The 18,502-nt window shown below is 37.1% G+C and overlaps 2 protein-coding genes across 3 annotated transcripts; both read right to left on the reverse strand.

Moving 5' to 3' along the window:
- Positions 1-2,706: 2,706 nt before the first annotated feature.
- Positions 2,707-10,645, reverse strand: polb (polymerase (DNA directed), beta). Its single transcript, XM_049579344.1, has 14 exons — positions 10,420-10,645; positions 10,040-10,097; positions 9,061-9,127; positions 7,704-7,778; positions 7,535-7,593; positions 7,274-7,323; positions 7,042-7,093; positions 6,451-6,505; positions 5,493-5,565; positions 5,330-5,400; positions 3,845-3,931; positions 3,641-3,708; positions 3,308-3,447; positions 2,707-3,171 (listed from the first exon to the last, which is right to left on the reverse strand). Exons 1-14 carry the CDS (start codon positions 10,478-10,480, stop codon positions 3,077-3,079), a joined length of 1,011 nt encoding a protein of 336 aa, XP_049435301.1. The 5' UTR covers positions 10,481-10,645; the 3' UTR covers positions 2,707-3,076.
- A 1,436-nt stretch (positions 10,646-12,081) lies between these two features.
- Positions 12,082-17,491, reverse strand: enkd1 (enkurin domain containing 1). 2 transcript variants are annotated; one of them, XM_049578233.1, is made up of 8 exons: positions 17,382-17,491; positions 16,696-16,786; positions 15,150-15,374; positions 14,851-15,023; positions 14,621-14,764; positions 14,160-14,302; positions 12,762-12,898; positions 12,082-12,656 (listed from the first exon to the last, which is right to left on the reverse strand). In XM_049578233.1, exons 2-8 carry the CDS (start codon positions 16,778-16,780, stop codon positions 12,496-12,498), a joined length of 1,068 nt encoding a protein of 355 aa, XP_049434190.1. In that variant the 5' UTR covers positions 16,781-16,786; positions 17,382-17,491; the 3' UTR covers positions 12,082-12,495. The 2 variants fall into 2 exon arrangements, with proteins under 2 accessions (XP_049434190.1, XP_049434189.1); XM_049578232.1 differs by having other exon boundaries at positions 17,399-17,436.
- Between the last annotated feature and the right edge of the window lie 1,011 nt (positions 17,492-18,502).

Genomic DNA, 18,502 nt, shown 5'->3' on the forward strand with positions numbered 1-18,502 from the left:
CAAAATCATGAGGAAAAAGTCATAGTATAGCAAGTCGTCCAAAATCATGTAACAACGTCATTGTATATAGTATGTCATCCAAAATCATGTAAAAAAGTCATAGTATAGTATGTTGTCCAAAAACATGAAAAAACGCCGTAGTATAGCATGTCATCCAAAATCATGAGGAAAAAATCATAGTATAGTATGTCGTCAAAAATCTTGTAAAAAAGTCATAGTATAGTATGTCATTAAAATTCGTGAAAAAACATCACAGTATAGCATGTCGTAAAAAATCATGTAAAAAAGTCATAGTATGTCATCCAAAATCATGAACAAAAGTTGTAGTATAGTATATTGTCCAAAATTATGAAAAAAAGTCATAGTATAGTATGTCGTCCAAAATCATGTAAAAAAAAGTCATAGTATAGTATGTCGTCCAAAATCATGAAAAAAAGTCATAGTATGTTGTCCAAAATCATGAAAAAAGTCATAGTATAGTATGTCGTCTAAAATCATGTAAAAAAAAGTCATAGTATAGTATGTCGTCCAAAATTATGAAAAAAAGTCATAGTGTAGTATATTGTCCAAAATCATGAAAAAAGTCATAGTATAGTATGTCGTCCAAAATAATGAAAAAAAGTCATAGTATAGTATGTCGTCCAAAATCATGAAAAAAAGTCATAGTATGTTGTCCAAAATTATGAAAAAAAGTCATAGTATAGTATGTCGTCCAAAATCATGAAAAAAAATTGTAAATTGTGATAAAAAAAAAGAGTATGTCAAAAAAATATATTAAAAACATCACAATATATTAAGTCATAAAAAACGTCATAAAAACATCATTGTACAGTATGTCATAAAAGATGAAGTGATACATGTGACAGCATAGTGTATCGTAAACAAGGTGACAAAAACGTTATGGTATAGTATGTCATGAAAATGTGAGAAAAATGTGATCGTATAGCATGTCGTGACAAAGGTGATCAAAAAGTCATAGTATGGTTTGTATTTAAAATGTAAGAAAACTTCATTGTACAGTATGATGTAAAAAATGCAGTAAAATCTTTATAGTATAGTATGTCATACAAAATGGGATAAAAAAAGTCGTTATAGTTTGTCATCAAAAACTCGATAAAAACATCATAGTACAAGTGTCATAAAAAATGTGTTAAAAAAAGTTATCGTATAGTATGTCAGAATTGTTTTTTTATTAAAAACGTCATAGTATAGTGTCCTAAAAAAAACTTAAAAAGTCATAGTACAGTATGTCATAAAAAATTAAGAAAAATGTCATAAAATATGTGATGAAAAAGTGAGATTATAGTGATGTGATAAAAAGTCATAGTAGTCTTTCATAAAAGATGTACTCATTTATAGTAAAGTATGTCATATGAAACTGTGATAAAAAAAAGTCATAGTATAGAATTGTATGCCATAAAATACTCAAGTCACAGCATAATATGCCATTTAAATGTTTTAAAAATGCCATCAATCATCATTTAGTATGCCATATGCCATGTTGTAAGTAATAAAAGTTCCATTAAAATGTTATTAAATTTCATAGTATGGTATGTCATAAAAATGTTTAAAAATGTAAAAGTGATGCTTAGATGCTGTTGTTTTAGTGTTCGGGAAGAAAACTACCATTTTTTACAGCTTTGTTGTCACCAGAATTAAATATACACTGATTTAATATTGACACAGTTAAACTCTGAAATGACTTGTCCCCTTTCAAATATGCCAAGATTTCAGGCCAAATGTGAAGCTCTAATTTACTTTAACATCCACCACTTACAACAAACAACACACGATTAGTTTGTTGAAAATGTGGTCCGCATCCTATTTACTCAGCATTATATATCTAATTTTTTATTACATCATTGAGGTTCTTGTGATAATAAGAAAAACATGTTAGAATTATTTTCATACACATCCAAAATACTGTCTTACAAATACTATATAAGATTCTAAAAACAAAGTAAAAATATATTTTTTATGTATTTATTTCACTCATACATACTTAACAGTTGACCATTTACAAACCCACCATTTTTTTTCCTTTTAACATTTTCAGAAATGTTTTCAATCATTCACACACAAAACTGAATCAAAGTCCTGATCTTTATGTTCAAGTTTTGTGTTACAGATTAAAATCTCTATCACCAGGGTACACTGTGGCAGTATTTCAGTAACCTGGTCAACATTCATAACTTTTATCTTTAGCTTTAAAAATGCCACCCTAAAACACACTCAAGATGCGATAATTTCCTGACCTACCACACATGTAATCATTTTCACACAACCACAGTCTACCAGTGTAACAGTCATTTTCATACATCAATCGCTAAAATGAAAATGTTTATTCCCTTTGTCCCCAAAAATGTATGATCCTTTTCTCCCAAATTAGTGTCCATTACCAAAAACTGAGCCCATTACCAAAAAATAGCCTTTGCATCATTGCATTGTTTCACTTGTTTGCCCAAACCGGAAGAGAAATACCACAGATTTAAAGCACACTTTTAAATGTTCAAGATGAATGAGATCTTTTTTAAACTACTAACATAAAGTAGCATAAATACCACTCTGTTGTTTGACTGTGTGACTATACATTAAAACAGCTCAGCCAAAGTACTAAAGGGCACTCCTGTAAAGGCAAAATGTCCTGATGATAGTTTGCCTCACTGTTCATAATGGATGAACAACAGAAGCCAGTACACATTTAGATTTCTTCTGAGGTTATGGTATAATCAATTTTTGGCATATTAAAACTTAAATATACAAGTATTGTCAAAAATAAATTACTGTTGAGAGCATGATTTTAAAAAATGGTTACAATGGAGCCCAAAGGTTGTCACATAGATACACCATGGATACTTAAACCGAGTTAAAAACCACGTAAACTTTCTTGTTTTAGATTAAAATGTTGATGGTTTCAATTTAAGATAGATATAAAAGTTCAAAACAAACAATCAAATGACTTCACAGTTGTTTTCTTTTTGATAACACAGATGAATTGTACACACGTTTGTAAACATGTTTCTGTTTTCGTTTGCAGGAGTGCTGTAACAGATGTAACTGTGAGCTGTCCTTTGCTTCACTCGCTGCGGTCCTTTGGCTCTCTGTATTTGTAGTGGATGTATTCAAAGATGTCTCTCTCACTATCCACCAACAGAGGCTCTCCTGCCACACCTACAACAGACCACACAGGAAAACAGCTGATATTAAAAGCTTAAAGCATGAATCACTGACTGACTGTTGCCAAAAGACACACTGAGGCTGGAACAGAGTTCACCAAGGTCATATGTGACATTTGACTGAGACTCACCAGTGACTCCAAGTGGTCGTATGGTGTACTCATTAAGAGTGAAGCCCTTTTCCAGAGCGTGTGTTCTCATGTTTTTATTGAAGATATCACTTCCAGTGAAATACAGAACTCCACAGTAGTACTGGTCTTTAGGAATTAACCTTGGGTAAATAGAGAAAAGAAAGTTACGGAGCAGAAAGAGTCAGCTGAGTAGAAGTATAACAAATTCAGAAGGTTGCCTCTTTACTGTGTTTGCTGCAAATTTAATTGTATATATCTGGGCCTATATTGTAGTAGGTAGAGGAAATGTCTTGATTGGAAGTTCATATATTTGCACAATATAAAGTAGGGCACCTAATATCAATACGCCTGTGAAGGTATTCTTCCTCATCTTCATCACTCTGCTGCAGCTGGCAGACTCCCTGGAAAACAAGATCCAGCACATCGTGACCATGGACTTCGTGGGTTGGGTATAGTAACTGTACTCACTGCGTTACTAACCACAACATCAAAACACACACAGCTGAGCACATGGGTGAAAATAAGCACAGGCCTCACCATGAACTTGGTGTCTCCTTTGGACAGGGTGTCGGTCACAAACCCCATGGACTCCAAATGGTCAACGACAGCATGGAGGAGCTTGGGCTGGAAAAGAAGATAAATGGACCAATGTTAATTGTAAAAAGACAAAAAAATCAAGGTTTTCAAGGCCCTTGTGAAAACCTACAGGGGTCGGAACATGTAAGCTCTTTCAAAGCTCACGTAGGATGCTTATTTTGGCAAAATCCCATAATAAACTTGAGCATATTGTGATTCAAGCGGACTGAGAGAACACTAGACATCTGCACCTCCAATCACAGGTCATTTCAGATTTCCTACTGACTGTACTTTTAATGCAGATGTGTGCGCACATCTCTTCCATGAAATCCTGATTCAAAGTTGCTCTTCCAGCACTGACAACAGCTGCCTACACCGCAAAGCAACCCAAAAACTAAGAGGGACTTTTCAAAAAGAAAGTCTAAAAGAGAGCCTGACAATAAACAAGACAAAACACGGCAATATCCGCAAAGCATTTCAGAGATGGAGAGAAAATGTTGCTAATAGTTTAGCCTTCTGCTACCCACAGCCAAAAGCTTACAGCTGAGGCTTCATGTTCACATTTATGTAGGCCTAGCTAACATTAGTGTGACAGGCACTGAACTGGGAGCAATACAGAGGAGGGTAGCTAGAGCCTAATATCACAGTGCGTCATCCACTTCACTCCCTGCTACTAAAGACCACCTCACTAGGAGGAGAGCTACAGCAGCTTTGAAGACAAACCACCCGTCAGCGGCCACAGCTACATGGATACAGCTAGAGAAAACCCCAGCTCCTGGGGACCAGACAGCCCTGACTCCCTGCCAGATGAGCAAAGGTCAGACCTGGCTACTGTGACACCCAGCGCTGGCCAAATTTGAGCCACTACAGCCATCAACCAAAGGGATGGCTAATGTTAGCTTGCTAATTCTTGTCCCATTTGTGGTCTGATAAACAGAGAGAAAGGGCAGGGCAATGAGGGGCTGAGTGAAAGCACTGTGTACAACTCTGCAATGAAATAAGATTTAAAAAATCAGTGCATGGGAAACACTGGGTCTGAATGAAGCATGAGCATATACCTGTGGTCATCTGGTGGGAGGGACCTGGGATGGAGAGGAGGGGGAAAGGCAAACTGCAGGAGGAGGGTATACTTTCAAATTTGTTTTTTTGTTTCTTTTGCCTTTTCTAGATATCTGCCTACCCCAGCTTTAATTAGTCACTAGAATAAAGCTTTTTTTTTTTTAATATTTCCTTCCTCATTGATGTTTTTGAAGTGTCTGCCTTCCTGTATATCCTGTTGTTTCCTGTCTTCCCATGAACATCTGCCATAAAGTTTTGATCTACGTTTGATTATACAGAGCAACCATCTAGTTTTCCCAGATTAAAAAGCAAACTGAAACCAACAGCAACATTATGGTTTATCTATTTACAACAGTAGAAATGAGCAACAGTAGAGAAGAGTCTCACCTGCTTCGGAGTCAGAGAGGTATAGTCTGGGTGGGTTAGCAAAATATCAATATCACCACTCGATGGTGCACCTGGAAATTATGAACATGTAATTCAGTATCATGATAACCAGAGTTTGAACTCCGATCATTAACTGCACATCAGCTTGTAGAGAAAGTTTTACCTCTCCTGTAGCTGCCACAGATTGTTCCGATGTATTCTGGGTCGATCTGCTCTAACTCTCCCAGAATAAGAGTCTAAACAAAACACACACATACAGTGTAAGACAACTCTCAATGAAACTAATTTGAGGATAACACAAAACCTTAAATACTTCATCAGCTGGATAAACATTTGTAAAACACTACATTTCTCATTTACATTTAAAAATGTCAAGTTCATCAATAATTTGATCTTAGTCCTACAAAGAAGCATAAAATTTCCAAAGATAACTCAGATAATTGTTCTACATGCAGAACTTGAGTTGAACATTTATGCGTATGTTTTGGCAATTCAAACTGCTGAGAAGTGTTTGGAATTCGATCTATTCCTTCACCAAATCAGTTTTAGAAATACATTCTTATTTACATCCCTGTTTCTAGTTATTAAATCATATGCCTGATGTTCAATTTGATTTTTTTAAAAAAGCAGAGTGTTTATTACTTCAACAAATTTTGCTAAGACGTGTACTTTTCCTTTGAAAAAATTAATCTCTTCCTACTTTTAAGCTATTACTGGATCAAATAATCACATTTTTATGGGACTGACTCAAGAAAAACATTACTGTGGTTATATTTTTCAAGACCTTTGGTTTGCATTTTTTTCTTGTTTGGAAGACTTACAGAGGTGATCAATAACGGATATGGACAATTTCTGGCTGTGAGCCTTTATGGATATTTATGCACCATGAATTAAGGACATATAATGATATTATTACTTACAACATGGTCACTGCTTTTGTATATGTTTTGTCTGTTGTTGTTAGGTCATTTGTTCGTTTGCTTACTTGGGAATATGGAGGTATAAGGAAGGGATGGGGGACATGACAATGTTCAGTGTGTTGTTTGTATGTTCATCCATTGGTGATTGCTGGTAATTGTACTCTCTTCTGAAATAAAAAAAATGAGGGAGAAAAAAATCACCTCCATCTTTTCCATTTCAGCACGTGGAATCCTTTTCTCGAATTCCTCAAAATACCTGAAGGGAACAAAGTAATCCATTGAACACAGCTCATGTATCAGCAGAGCGATTTTAAAGGTCCAGTGTGTAGGATTTAGGGGGATGTACATTCATCATTTACATCAACATAAGGTTGTCATCTATGGAGATTTCCATGTTGCACAGCAATGCTTCTACAGTTAGCCCAGAACAAACAAACCAAACACTGGCTCTAGATAGGGCCATTCGTGTTTCTGCCTTTTTGTGTCTATCACTGTAGTTAGCAGCCCCTCTGCAATAAGCAGTGCCGGAATAACTGCTTTACTCAGTGTCTTTACCAGTTTAAATCACTGGGTCTGTTTTGTTTTAAAGAGTGATGGACCTCCATGGATAATTCGGCTTCCAATAAACCTCTCCTGGACAATGAATAAAGAAGGAATTCTAACCTGCCACCCTTTTGTGGCATCTGCAATCCTTGATGCTAGATGCCACAAAACCTTCTAAATCTTAAACACTGGAGATTTAAGCGTTAAGGTTATTTTGGTTTTAATTAAAAAACATTCAGCTATACTTACTTGAGTCCAATCTGTTGATGATGATTTAGCTTGTGCTCAATCTTTTTCAAATCTAAAAATAAGCAAATAACATTGCTCATTTATAATCACACTAAAGCTAAATCTATATTGTGCAAAACATTTATTAAACATGCAATAGAGTGCATGTCAAAAAAGTCTGAAGTTATAAAGATCAAGAATAAGATTAAACAAGTTTTGAACAAATCTAGTATTAATCAACTGCTGGACAAACCTTCTAATGTCTTCACCCCTTCTTCAAAAAACTTCCTGGCCGCAGCAGGGCTGAAGTCAACACACAAGACATGAAGTTGGTCACACGAAGCACATACAATAAAACTACATGAACAGACAAATCTCTGCTGTGTCACTCTGGAGTGGCCACTAAACTGGTCACCCAGTGCATTTTAATTAGTCATGGTGCATGTCACTGTGCATGTCTATATAAAACATTTAATAGGACTTTAATTTAGACTGATGACTCTTAACGACATACCCAATCCCAGTAACTCTGGTGAGGAAATTGATTGAAGAGCTGGTGTCATCATTACGGATCTAGAGGAAAAAATAAAAGTAGCACATCAGTCTGTCTAATGATTGCGCTACAATTATACGCGTTTATACAGTGTGCCATGGATCATGCATTACCACGCCCTCAGTCTCACCTTTTCCAGTTTCCGCAGTTTGCCTGTCTGTAGGAACTCATCAATCTTTTCTGCTATTTTAGCTCCGACACCATCCTGTTGAGATGTGACAACAACATGAGGGTGCTGAATAGTGCGATCTGAGGCAGTTATGTAAGATGTGCAGAGAAGTGCTGTTGACAAACAAAGGCTACAGCAGAGGGCATCACATAGCACACAACCACAACAACATGAGCACATTAATGGTAGGGAAGACAAATAATGATGTTGTCATTTCCAGTTTCCAGGCACCATAACACTGAGATAAACAGTCACAGCAGTTAAGGTCAAGTCAGCTGTTTCAGTCAAGTTCAATACAGAGACAGAGGTTAAAATATAACTCCAAGATGTTGGGATCTAATAAATTCACCATGAGAAATATCTAAAAAATAGTTGAACAAAGAAATATGAATTATTCCTGTTATGTTGGGAAATCAAACAATTCTTCTATCTATGATGAAAGTCATGATCAGTTACACCAGTCTTCTTTTGGACAAAATGCAAAAGAGAATTTCTTCATAAAGCATGTTTGATGTGCAGCATAAGCACAAAAGAAACGTGATACACATACAATATCAAACCTTTAAATACTGTAAAACATACTGAACAATACTGAGTAGATTATCAGCACCATCTTTTTTTTCTCTTTAAAAAGTTAGGGCTGGGTGATATGGAGAAAATCAAATATCACAATATTTTTTTTTACCAAATACCTTGACATCGATATTACGATGATATTGTAGCAGTGACCACTGGTGCTTTCCCAAAATATTTACACAATGAGATTTCTGAAAATAATCAGTAATGTGGATATAACAACTAAGTGGGTAAAGGCAAATAACAGAACAGCTAGAACAGTCTGGTATATTTAGACAATTGCATCACTTTATTATAATGAAGCCTTGAAACCAGGAAAAGACAACATGTACGATATTACAAGATCCAAAATCTAAGACAGTATCTAGTCTCGTACCATGATATCAATATAATATCAATATATTGCATCTTTTTAAAATATGCAATTGGCTGCTTTTCTTCACTCACCAGCCAAAAAAACCAACAGTGGTAATCTACTGAGTGGCTGGTAGATTTCAAATCCCAAAATCTAGATCTCAAAATCTGGACAAGAAAAGATAATTTCGAACCCTTGAAAAAGGTACACTTTATTGGAGGGCTGAAGACTACATTGGCATATCTCAGTTTGTAGTTGCTAGACAAAATTCCAATATGCGTCTGGATCATTGTCACCAGGTCAAACTATCACATTAATCCGTGTCAAAAACTGACCAGTGTGTGTGTGATTTTCAAGAAAGACCTAAACACCACTGAGCACACATACCAGTTTCTTGGCCTCTTCGCCACTTTTGATTTTGTTAGGGTACTTGGCAATGGTAGATGCTGCTTTCCTAGATGGGGAATAAGAAAAAATATTTGTAAAAGATATATTATGTGTAAATGTGATGTAAAAGACATAAAAGTCGAAAAATAATGCAGTGTTCAAAAGCTTCTTATGGATGCCTCAACAAATCCTTTACTGTTAAAATTATATAAACAGATTTTTATCACATTACTAATAAACCCTCCCCACCTCTCCATATGATTCATTATTCATATATTGTGTCTGAATTTGGTACTTTATATTTTATATTTTTGTAATTACAATACACACAGACACACACACACACACACACACACACACACACACACATATATATATATATATATATATATATATATATGTAACTTTACTTTTAAGTATTCTTTTGCTATTCAGCTTGCTTTTCTATCCATGCTACTTGAGCTACTGTAACATGTGAATTTCCCTGGTGTGGGATCAATAAAGTTTTATCTTATCTTGTCTTCTCTTGCATGTATTATAATGTTTTATTCACTCAGTTGCCAATTTATTTGGCACCCGTAACTGAAAGGGTCTTAAACATTGCAATTAACCCTACCTCTATTGAGGTTTTGTCAGTTTTTGTTTAGACTATTTTACATATTTTACTTAGATGTTATTGTTCAGATTTATGGTCATTATGAAGGCTGTAGTTTGTTTTGCTCTTGAACTGTGTTCCATTATATAGAAAAGAGCTTTGTCCACCCCAATTTATATCAGTAAGAGTAGACTAAATGTTTAAAAAAGCCTAAATAATCATCAGTAAAAAGGAATCGTTGGACTTCATGGCTTCATAGCTTTAAAACTGGTAATTGAGATTATGCTATTTGTAACAGAGATTGATGTGTATACCTCATTTGTTATCATACATCTTAGCATGGACAATAGTGAAACCCTCATCCTTACACAAAGCTCAGCTTACCTGTAAGCATTGTACTTGTGTATTGCCCTGTTGACGTTTTTCTCGTAATTGGCCAACTCTGGAAACAAAAGTAAGGCATCAATATCTTAACATTTCCCTTTCACCTCTGCAGTCTATGACTATATTAGGAGCTGCCAACTCAGCTGAAGACAGGAGGCATTTAAATGACAACACTGTCTGTCAGCGTCAAAGCAGAGAAACTCTGATTTAATTTCCCAGCATACCAAGTGTCAAATTGAGAAACAAACAGCACCATTTAGCATGTTTTGTTTAGAAATACATAACTACTTATACAGTTATTTTATACTAGTAAGAGAAACCCGGTCTCACGCTAGCTAACGTTACTGCTAGCTAGACTCACGTCTGTCCTCTCTACGTACCGACAAGAAAGTCTGTTATTCCCTCATTTAGGGATTCCTGCGGCGCTTTCCTCTTGCTCATGGTTGCTTTGACGAGCTCTCAAATATTTGTTTTAAACTCAAACTGTCTTTAATGCATGCATGGAAAGTTTAAACCTCTTCGTAATATTGGCTATCCTCTGACTAGCACATTAGCTAGCACAAGCTGAACAATGAGCGAAGGACGCAGAGGGGGTTGGGCGTGCGTCATACGTCAAACATACGTAGGGTTATGACGTAATTTTGTCGATTTAAAAAAACTTGTTATGCCTGTCCTATTTCAATAATAATAATAATTATTATTATAATTATAATAATAATAATAATTATTATTATTATTATCATTATTAATATTATATATTATTTGATTCATTTATTTCTATTTCTTTCATTTCTATGTTGAATATTTGTTTGTCTCTCATTGCATTATTTTTTTGTTTTCATCCCTTATTTTTATCTTAATATACTTTTTATGTACTTTATTTTACTGACTTTTTACTAGCTCCTCTACTGTGTTGTGTACTTGTTTATTACTTGTACTATATTCTTTATAGTAATAAAGAATATTTAGAAATAGTTTTACACCTTTTTGGGCATTGTTCACACCAAACAATTCTAGTAAGACCTTTGCAGATTTTTTCTATTATTATAATTCCTGCATTTTAAATATGCATTTTTAGCATATTTATTTGTCTCTAATTGCATTGTTTTTATCATCCCTTTTAAAAAATGTTTTAGATACTTTTTGTCTACTTTATTTTACTGACTTTTTACTAGCGCTCCTGTAATATGTTGTTTACTTGTTTGTACCTTAAATTTTTTTTGTCAAATAAAGTTTTGTGTGAATAAAAAATAAACAGGATCTGCTCAAAAATAAGGGGTGGCACGGTGGTATGGTGGTTAGCACTCTCGCCTCACAGAAAGAGGGTTGCCGGTTCGATCCCAGGCGTGGGAGCCCTTCTGTGCGGAGTTTGCATGTTCTCCCCGTGTCAGGACTCCGGGCACTCCGGCTTCCTCCCACAGTCCAAAGACATGCAGATTGGGGACTAGGTTAATTGGTGACTCTAAATTGTCCGTAGGTGTGAATGTGAGTGTGAATGGTTGTCTGTCTCTATGTGTCAGCCCTGCGATAGTCTGGCGACCTGTCCAGGGTGTACCCTGCCTCTCGCCCGATGTCAGCTGGGACAGGCTCCAGCCCCCCCCCCCCGCGACCCTCAAGAGGATGAAGCGGTTAGAAGATGAATGAATGAATGAATGAATGCTCAAAAATAAAAAGAAACAGTTTCACACCTTTTTTGGCATTGTTCTCACACCAAGCAATTCTAGCAAGACTTTTGTCATTGATCATCTATTTTCTATATATTATTATGGTAAAATGTGGTGTTTGTTTTCTTTTAAAAAAAAAACAAAAAAAAAAAAACAAGAAAGTATATTTAAAAAAAAAATACATATAAGAAACTTGATAAGTATGTTGGCAAAAAAAATCATAAATGAAAATTTACCAACAAAAAAAAGTTTTCTTGAAGGATGGTGAGCAATATGTGAAACTACTCTCTGATTCAACTAGTCTCCAGTTATTGTTCTATCTGCATACTTTCCCCTGTATATTGATACTGTCTATATACACACTAATGCATTGTATGTTTTAATACCCAAGCATCTGAAAATATACATGCACAATCACTTGACAAAAATAATAATTTTTACAAATCACCAGCCACTTTCACACAAAAACAAAACACATCTCAACATTTATGGAGCTAACAGTTTTTACTGTTCGGTTTACAGTGCATCTGCTTATTTTTTTCTTCCAAAAGGAAACTGCATATCATTCTTTAGCATGTATTTCGTAACTCATTGACCTTATGTAATATTCACTCAGTTCATAATATAGAATCTTTAATTTACAAAAGAAAGCACTTTACTAACATTAAAATTATCATGTATTTTACAGGGTTGTTACATAATGCAACTACAAAATGTAAATGAATCTCAATAAAGCAGTGGATTTACAGGACCATCTTCCTTCTCTCTCCTCCTCTTGGTCCTCCTCATGTGTTAGGAATCTATTTTTACATAAACTTTGTCCCTGGAGAATATTTTAATGGCCTCCTCAATTTCAGAAAGCTTACAGTCAAGATGGGCCCGGCGTGAACGAACACCCAGATTGTCAGCTTTTAGAGGAAGTGACAGGAGCTCACTCACCAAGGAGCGATGGGCTGAGGAGACAAAATTAGCACAATTAGAGAAGCAAATAACCACTGTTCATGTTGTATCTTGAGGTAATGTTGTCATCATTCATGTAAGGAGCAGCAGAGACATACTTTCTTTGAGGGACTTCAGCGTCTCCTGTCTCTCACTCTCAGGCATCAAGGTGTGACCAGCTGGGGCTGTAGGATCAGGTGCATTTCTCCTTCTCTCCTCTTCCTCTCTCTGCCACTGCTCCTTCCTTTCCTCGAGACTAGGTGTAGCAAGAGGGTGACAAAAAAGTCAAAAACCATCTGTTGTTGAGGGCCATGTGTTTTTACCAAATATTTATACAAAATACAAGAAGCATTTAAATCCAATATGAAGAGGTGAGTGTCCTGTGTTGTATAATATCTGGTATTGAGTTTGAGACACTGTCTCACATTACATGGAAGCTACTGGGGGGAGAAATGTAATCCAGAAATATTTATATAAAATAGAAGAAGCACTGAAATCCAATATGAAAAGATATGTTTTGTGTCTGGTTTTAAGTGTGAGTCAGTGGGTCACAACATTAAATGTAAGATATTTAGAAAAAAAAACCTTTTACACACAAAATATTTATACAGTATAACAGGGTTACCGAGCTTTTTTAAACAGCTTTCACAACTGGTGGGTTGTGGTCCATTCTGAATGGACCAGTGGAGAGCAAACTAGCTCAAGGACATGACCAAATGCAAGTGTGATGCTGAAAAAATGAAACTTTGTGGACCTTGAACTAATGACTGAGGAGCAATCTGGACCCTGTGACTAGACCAGTTGGGAACCACTGAACTAAAGGACTCAACATGGCATACTTTGAGACACAGACCAAGGTTAATTACTGTTATGACACTGAGAATTTTAATCATGAGAAGTAGCCGGTTTTTAAGAAAACCACAGACAATAATTAAACACAGAGAGAGTCTTGAACACTTTAAAACTGTGCTGTGTAACAATGATGGCAGACAGTATTAAACAAACTTCCATTTCTATATATATATCTATATAAATTCAAACACTTTAATGACTCATGTTTATTTCTGTCTGTTTAGTTTCCACTTATCTTTTTTTTTTTTTTTTTTTTTTGTCCACAGAGATACGGTACATTCTTACATAGAAACAGATCCCATTTTGTCCATCATAACATTTCCAATTATTTTTGTTCAGCTACACTTGCTTTATTTCCTCTTTAGAGTCGTCAATCAATGAAAATTCAACTAAAACTCCAGTGGCATGTATGACGTAAAGGTAAAAACTGGTAAGGTCTGAGTTTCCAAACAACCCACTAAACCACTTTGAATTACAATGCATTTATAATGCTCTATCACTACACTCATAAACACACATGATGCTTATTCACGCACTATATTGATGGTATAAAGAGGAATGTCCAGTGTGTCCAGTGTAGTAAAAATAACTGTTATTGAGGCATTGATTTCATATGAAAATTTGACAGTGAGGTAAGGATATAAGATAAGAATAAGAATACTCACTACTGAGGCACCTGTCCAATGACTGCACTCGGGATGGGCTTCTCTCTAAGGTTTGTCAGTGACTGGGACCGACGCAGCACAGTTTTTCCTGCAGATCGGGCATTGTGTTTTATGAAGTCTATTGTCTGGCCTTGCACCTGTAACTATATCCATATATAACAATGTATGGAGTTAAAACAAAAAGGAAATATTGCAGACACACATCAAAGTGAGCCTAAGTGATATTCATGTTATTTGTTTGATACTAATCTCTCAAGACAGATGTGCCTCCAGAGGTAAAGGAAGAAAAAAAAAAGTTTTATTTTTTATTTTATTTTTTTTACCGATGGATTTCCAGATTGGTTTGATACACACTTTTGGAGCAAAATAATTGTCTCTTGTCCAGATCAATATTCTCTTCTTCCTGTTGTCAGATCATGTAAATGTGTGTAAATAAGTAAACACTTATTGCTAATTCTCACTTGCAGGTGTTGGTCCTGTATGGAGCTGCAGGAGGCTGGGCGATGCAAAGCTACAGGAGAGGTTTTGGAGCGTGATCTTGGTGGGGTAGTAGAGTGGGCCTTCAGAAAGTTTTGACACTGTGGTTTAGGAGTTGGAGTAGAAACCTGCATGAAAGAGACTGGATTAAAAGTGATCCAGAAGAAGTTTTCATAACTCAAGAACTTCAAATTTTCACAGACATGCTCCTTACCTGTAGCTGGACCATCACCTTGGATGGGATGTTCTGGTATTTGGAGGAGGTCCAAAGAGCTTTGACTGGAACCTGACGAGACTGCGCTCTTTCTGCCTCCTGCTCTTTACAGCGTTTCTGGATTTCCCTGAGCCGACGCACATTTTCCTTACCAAAATCATGTACCCGCTGTTCTGAGGGTCAAGAATTGCAGAAGTTCTCATTTACTTTTTATATGGGGTTGGTGTACTCGTAATGATACATAATATTTTTTTTGCATTTCAAAAAATGTGCAGACCTTAAAAATCAACTGCACTTACTCTGTTTGGGAACAGGAGTGATAGAGACACTGTCTGTTTTGAGTAGTTCCCCTACTACCCCTCTCTGTCCTCGTTCCAGAATATGTGCGGCATTAGGGCTGATGCGTGGAGGACGTGCTAGGGTACGAGCACTGTAGCAGCCAGGGTACAACACAGGATCTGGAGCAAGAGGCCCTGAGAGCAGGGCCAGCGTTCCATCATGGTTTCCCTCTAAACGACCACGTGCTGGAGAGACAAAGAAAAACTAAGCAAGCTCTCTTAAGGCTAATGTTTTGCTAAAGAACCATCATTTCAAACACATGAATAGAAAATGTTGAAAACAACAGTTTCATACATGTGATGGATCTGTGGCCTCCTTTATTAAAAGCACTCACTAATGTCAGGAGATTCCAAAAAAAAAATCACAAGGGTTTCAATGAAGCAATTCATGTTTTTTTTATATGAAACAATAAGATATCTGTGTTGTTATTGTTTATATCCATCCATTTTGAACTGCTTATCCAAAGCCAGGTCACAGGGGCAGCAGGCCGAGCAAAGCATTCCAGACGTCCTTCTCCCCAGCAACACTTTCCAGCTCCTCCTGGTGGATCCCAAGGCGTTCCCAGGCCAGATGAGATATATAATCCTTCCAGCGTGTTCTGGGTCTACCCCGGGGCCTCCTACTAGTTGGACGTTCCTGAAACACCTCTAACAGGAGGCGCCTAGGAGGCATCCTGATTAGATGCCTGAACCACCTCAACTGACCCCTTTCGACGCAAAGGAGTAGCAGCTCTACTCCAAGCTCCCTCCGGATGTCCGAGCTCCTCACCCAATTTCTAAAGCTGAGCCCAGCCACCCTTCTGAGGGAACTTATTTCAGCCACTTGTATCCGCAACCTCATTCTTTCAGTCATTGCCCAAAGCTCATGACCATAGGTGAGGGTTGGGACGTTGATGGACCAGTAAATCAAAAGCTTTGCCTTCTGGCTCAGCTCTCTCTTCACCACTACGGTCTGGCACAGTGCCTGCACCACTGCAGATGCTGCAGCTGATACATCTCACGCTCCATTCTACCCTTACTCCTGAACAAAACCCTGAGATACTTCAACTCCCATGCTTGGGGCAGTAACTCTCCCCCAACCAATTATGCTTATTTATATTTATATATATATATATATATATATATTTACCACCGTGGTTAGCACTGTTGCCTCACAGCAAGAGGGTTGCTGGTTGCTGGTTCGATTCTGGGAGCCCTTCTATGTGGAGTTTGCATGTTCTCCCTGTGTCAGTATGGGTTTTCTCCGGGTACTCCGGCTTCCTCCCACAGTCCAAAGACATGGAGGTTAATTGGTGACTCTAAATTGTGTGTGAATGTGAGTGTGAATGGTTGTCTGTCTCTGTGTGTCAGCCCTACGATAGTCTGGCGACCTGTCCAGGGTGTACCCCGCCTCTCGCCCAGTGTCAGCTGAGATAGGCTCCAGCCCCCCCACGACCCTCAAGAGGACAAGCGGTTAGAAAATGGATGGATGGATGCGTGGATAGTATAGTCTGTGGACACATCTAACCTGAAGCAGGTCGTCTGTAGTACTGAGGAAACAGAGAAGGATCTGGGGGGATTGGCCCAGATATTGATGAAGGTCCCTCACACATCTGAAGCTGTAAATTGCGCAAAAAATGAGAGGAAAACAGTAAAAACTTACAATATCAGCAGAGAAATACAATCCAGGTCAAATAAAAACATACATTTTTTTTTCACAAGGACTTAAAGAAAGGCAGTCAATGACCAGTGCTTTACTTTGGCCTGCAGGTGGTGTAATAACTGCACCTTTGGAACAAAAATCCTTGAGGATTATGAATCAAATCACACAGACTGAATGAATAACACTATGCAGGAGTGTAGTTTATGTTTCGACTTGCTATGTAGTCAGTGTGTGGTGGCTGCAGTGTTGCTGTAACACTTGGATAAAATGAATGAATGAATAAATCAATCAGTTGTTATTGATATCATATCTGTGAAAATCCACGTTCATCCAGCGTTAGATTGCCTGCTAACATTACCTGACGCTCCCTAACAATATCTACTGTTAACTTAATTAGCCAGCTCGTTCTAAATGTAGCTCATCAACACAGGCTCCTTCGGCGTGATTGATTCCTCCGCAAAAACAAAACGTGCATTTATCGAAAATATTCACAATTTGCACGGCGAACAAACAACTGCAACCGACTAGTGTAGTAGTAATTTGCCATTTACCTTGTAAATGTGTTTACCTTTAGCACCGTCTTGTTTATCAGTTGAGGATTTCGTTTACGCAGACTGATGACGCCGGGGTATCAACACTTGTTTCAGTATTCGTCACCATGGCAACGGGGCAGCCGCACATAGAACTAGAGCTGACAGAAGAGAGACGTGTGCTCTCAAAGAGAGTCTCTCCTGTCAAAATGTCTCCACATATATCCAAATAACGTAACTGACAAGCAGCTGGGGGTCTGTCAGAAATAAGACACGCACAAAACCGCCTTCAAATAGTGTGTAAGGGACTGTTTGTTACTTATGAGGGGGGAAGGGGTGGTGCAAAAAAAGGGGAGTGACTTATGTTTTTTATTTTGGCTTAGAAGAGGGGCATACAAATTCAAATGATTGCATTTTGTATTTGAATTACCGCACATTTTTAAAGAAAACATTTTCAAACTTGCAGGTTCGGAAGGCCTGAAAAATGCCAAATGACACAGTTTATCATGGCCAGAAACTGCAAAAACAAAATATATTGTTAGATTTTCAAATTTCCCATGATTCTTGGACACATCATGTATGAGGAATGTTTTTGTCAGAAAAAAAAACACAACCTGTCTGATCTTAAAATAGTAATATTTAATCAAAAATACTATATTAATCATCTCATCTAAAATTCAGACAAAACCATTTGCACTTACTGACCAGCATGCACGACAAGGGTGAAAAAACCATGACTTCATTCAACTATAGGATTTCGTCTTCATATTTCATATTTTACTTACTTTACTATTTTTAAAATCATGCCCATACACGTTTGTCAGCTAACCTTGTTACAACCTGTGACTAACCTAACCTGTTACATTGAGCGATAGGCCTACACTAGAAGGATGCAGTCGTAAACATAGCTAGATTATCATACCCTGTGTGTAACTAATTACGTGCCTTACCCTTGTTGATCCTGTAGTTGAAATTGTCTAGGAGCAGAAGCATAAGCAGAAGCAAAATACATCCATGAGCAGGAGTCACCATGGATGCAGGGGTCACTTGCAGGTCCAGGTGGGAGCTGCAATAGAACAGAACCCCCCCCCCCGAAAAACAGAAAAAAATTACCCAAAAAAACAGAAAAAAATTACCATGAC

Source organism: Epinephelus fuscoguttatus, linkage group LG6 (assembly GCF_011397635.1).
Source record: "Epinephelus fuscoguttatus linkage group LG6, E.fuscoguttatus.final_Chr_v1".
NCBI classification, from domain to species: domain Eukaryota; kingdom Metazoa; phylum Chordata; class Actinopteri; order Perciformes; family Serranidae; genus Epinephelus; species Epinephelus fuscoguttatus.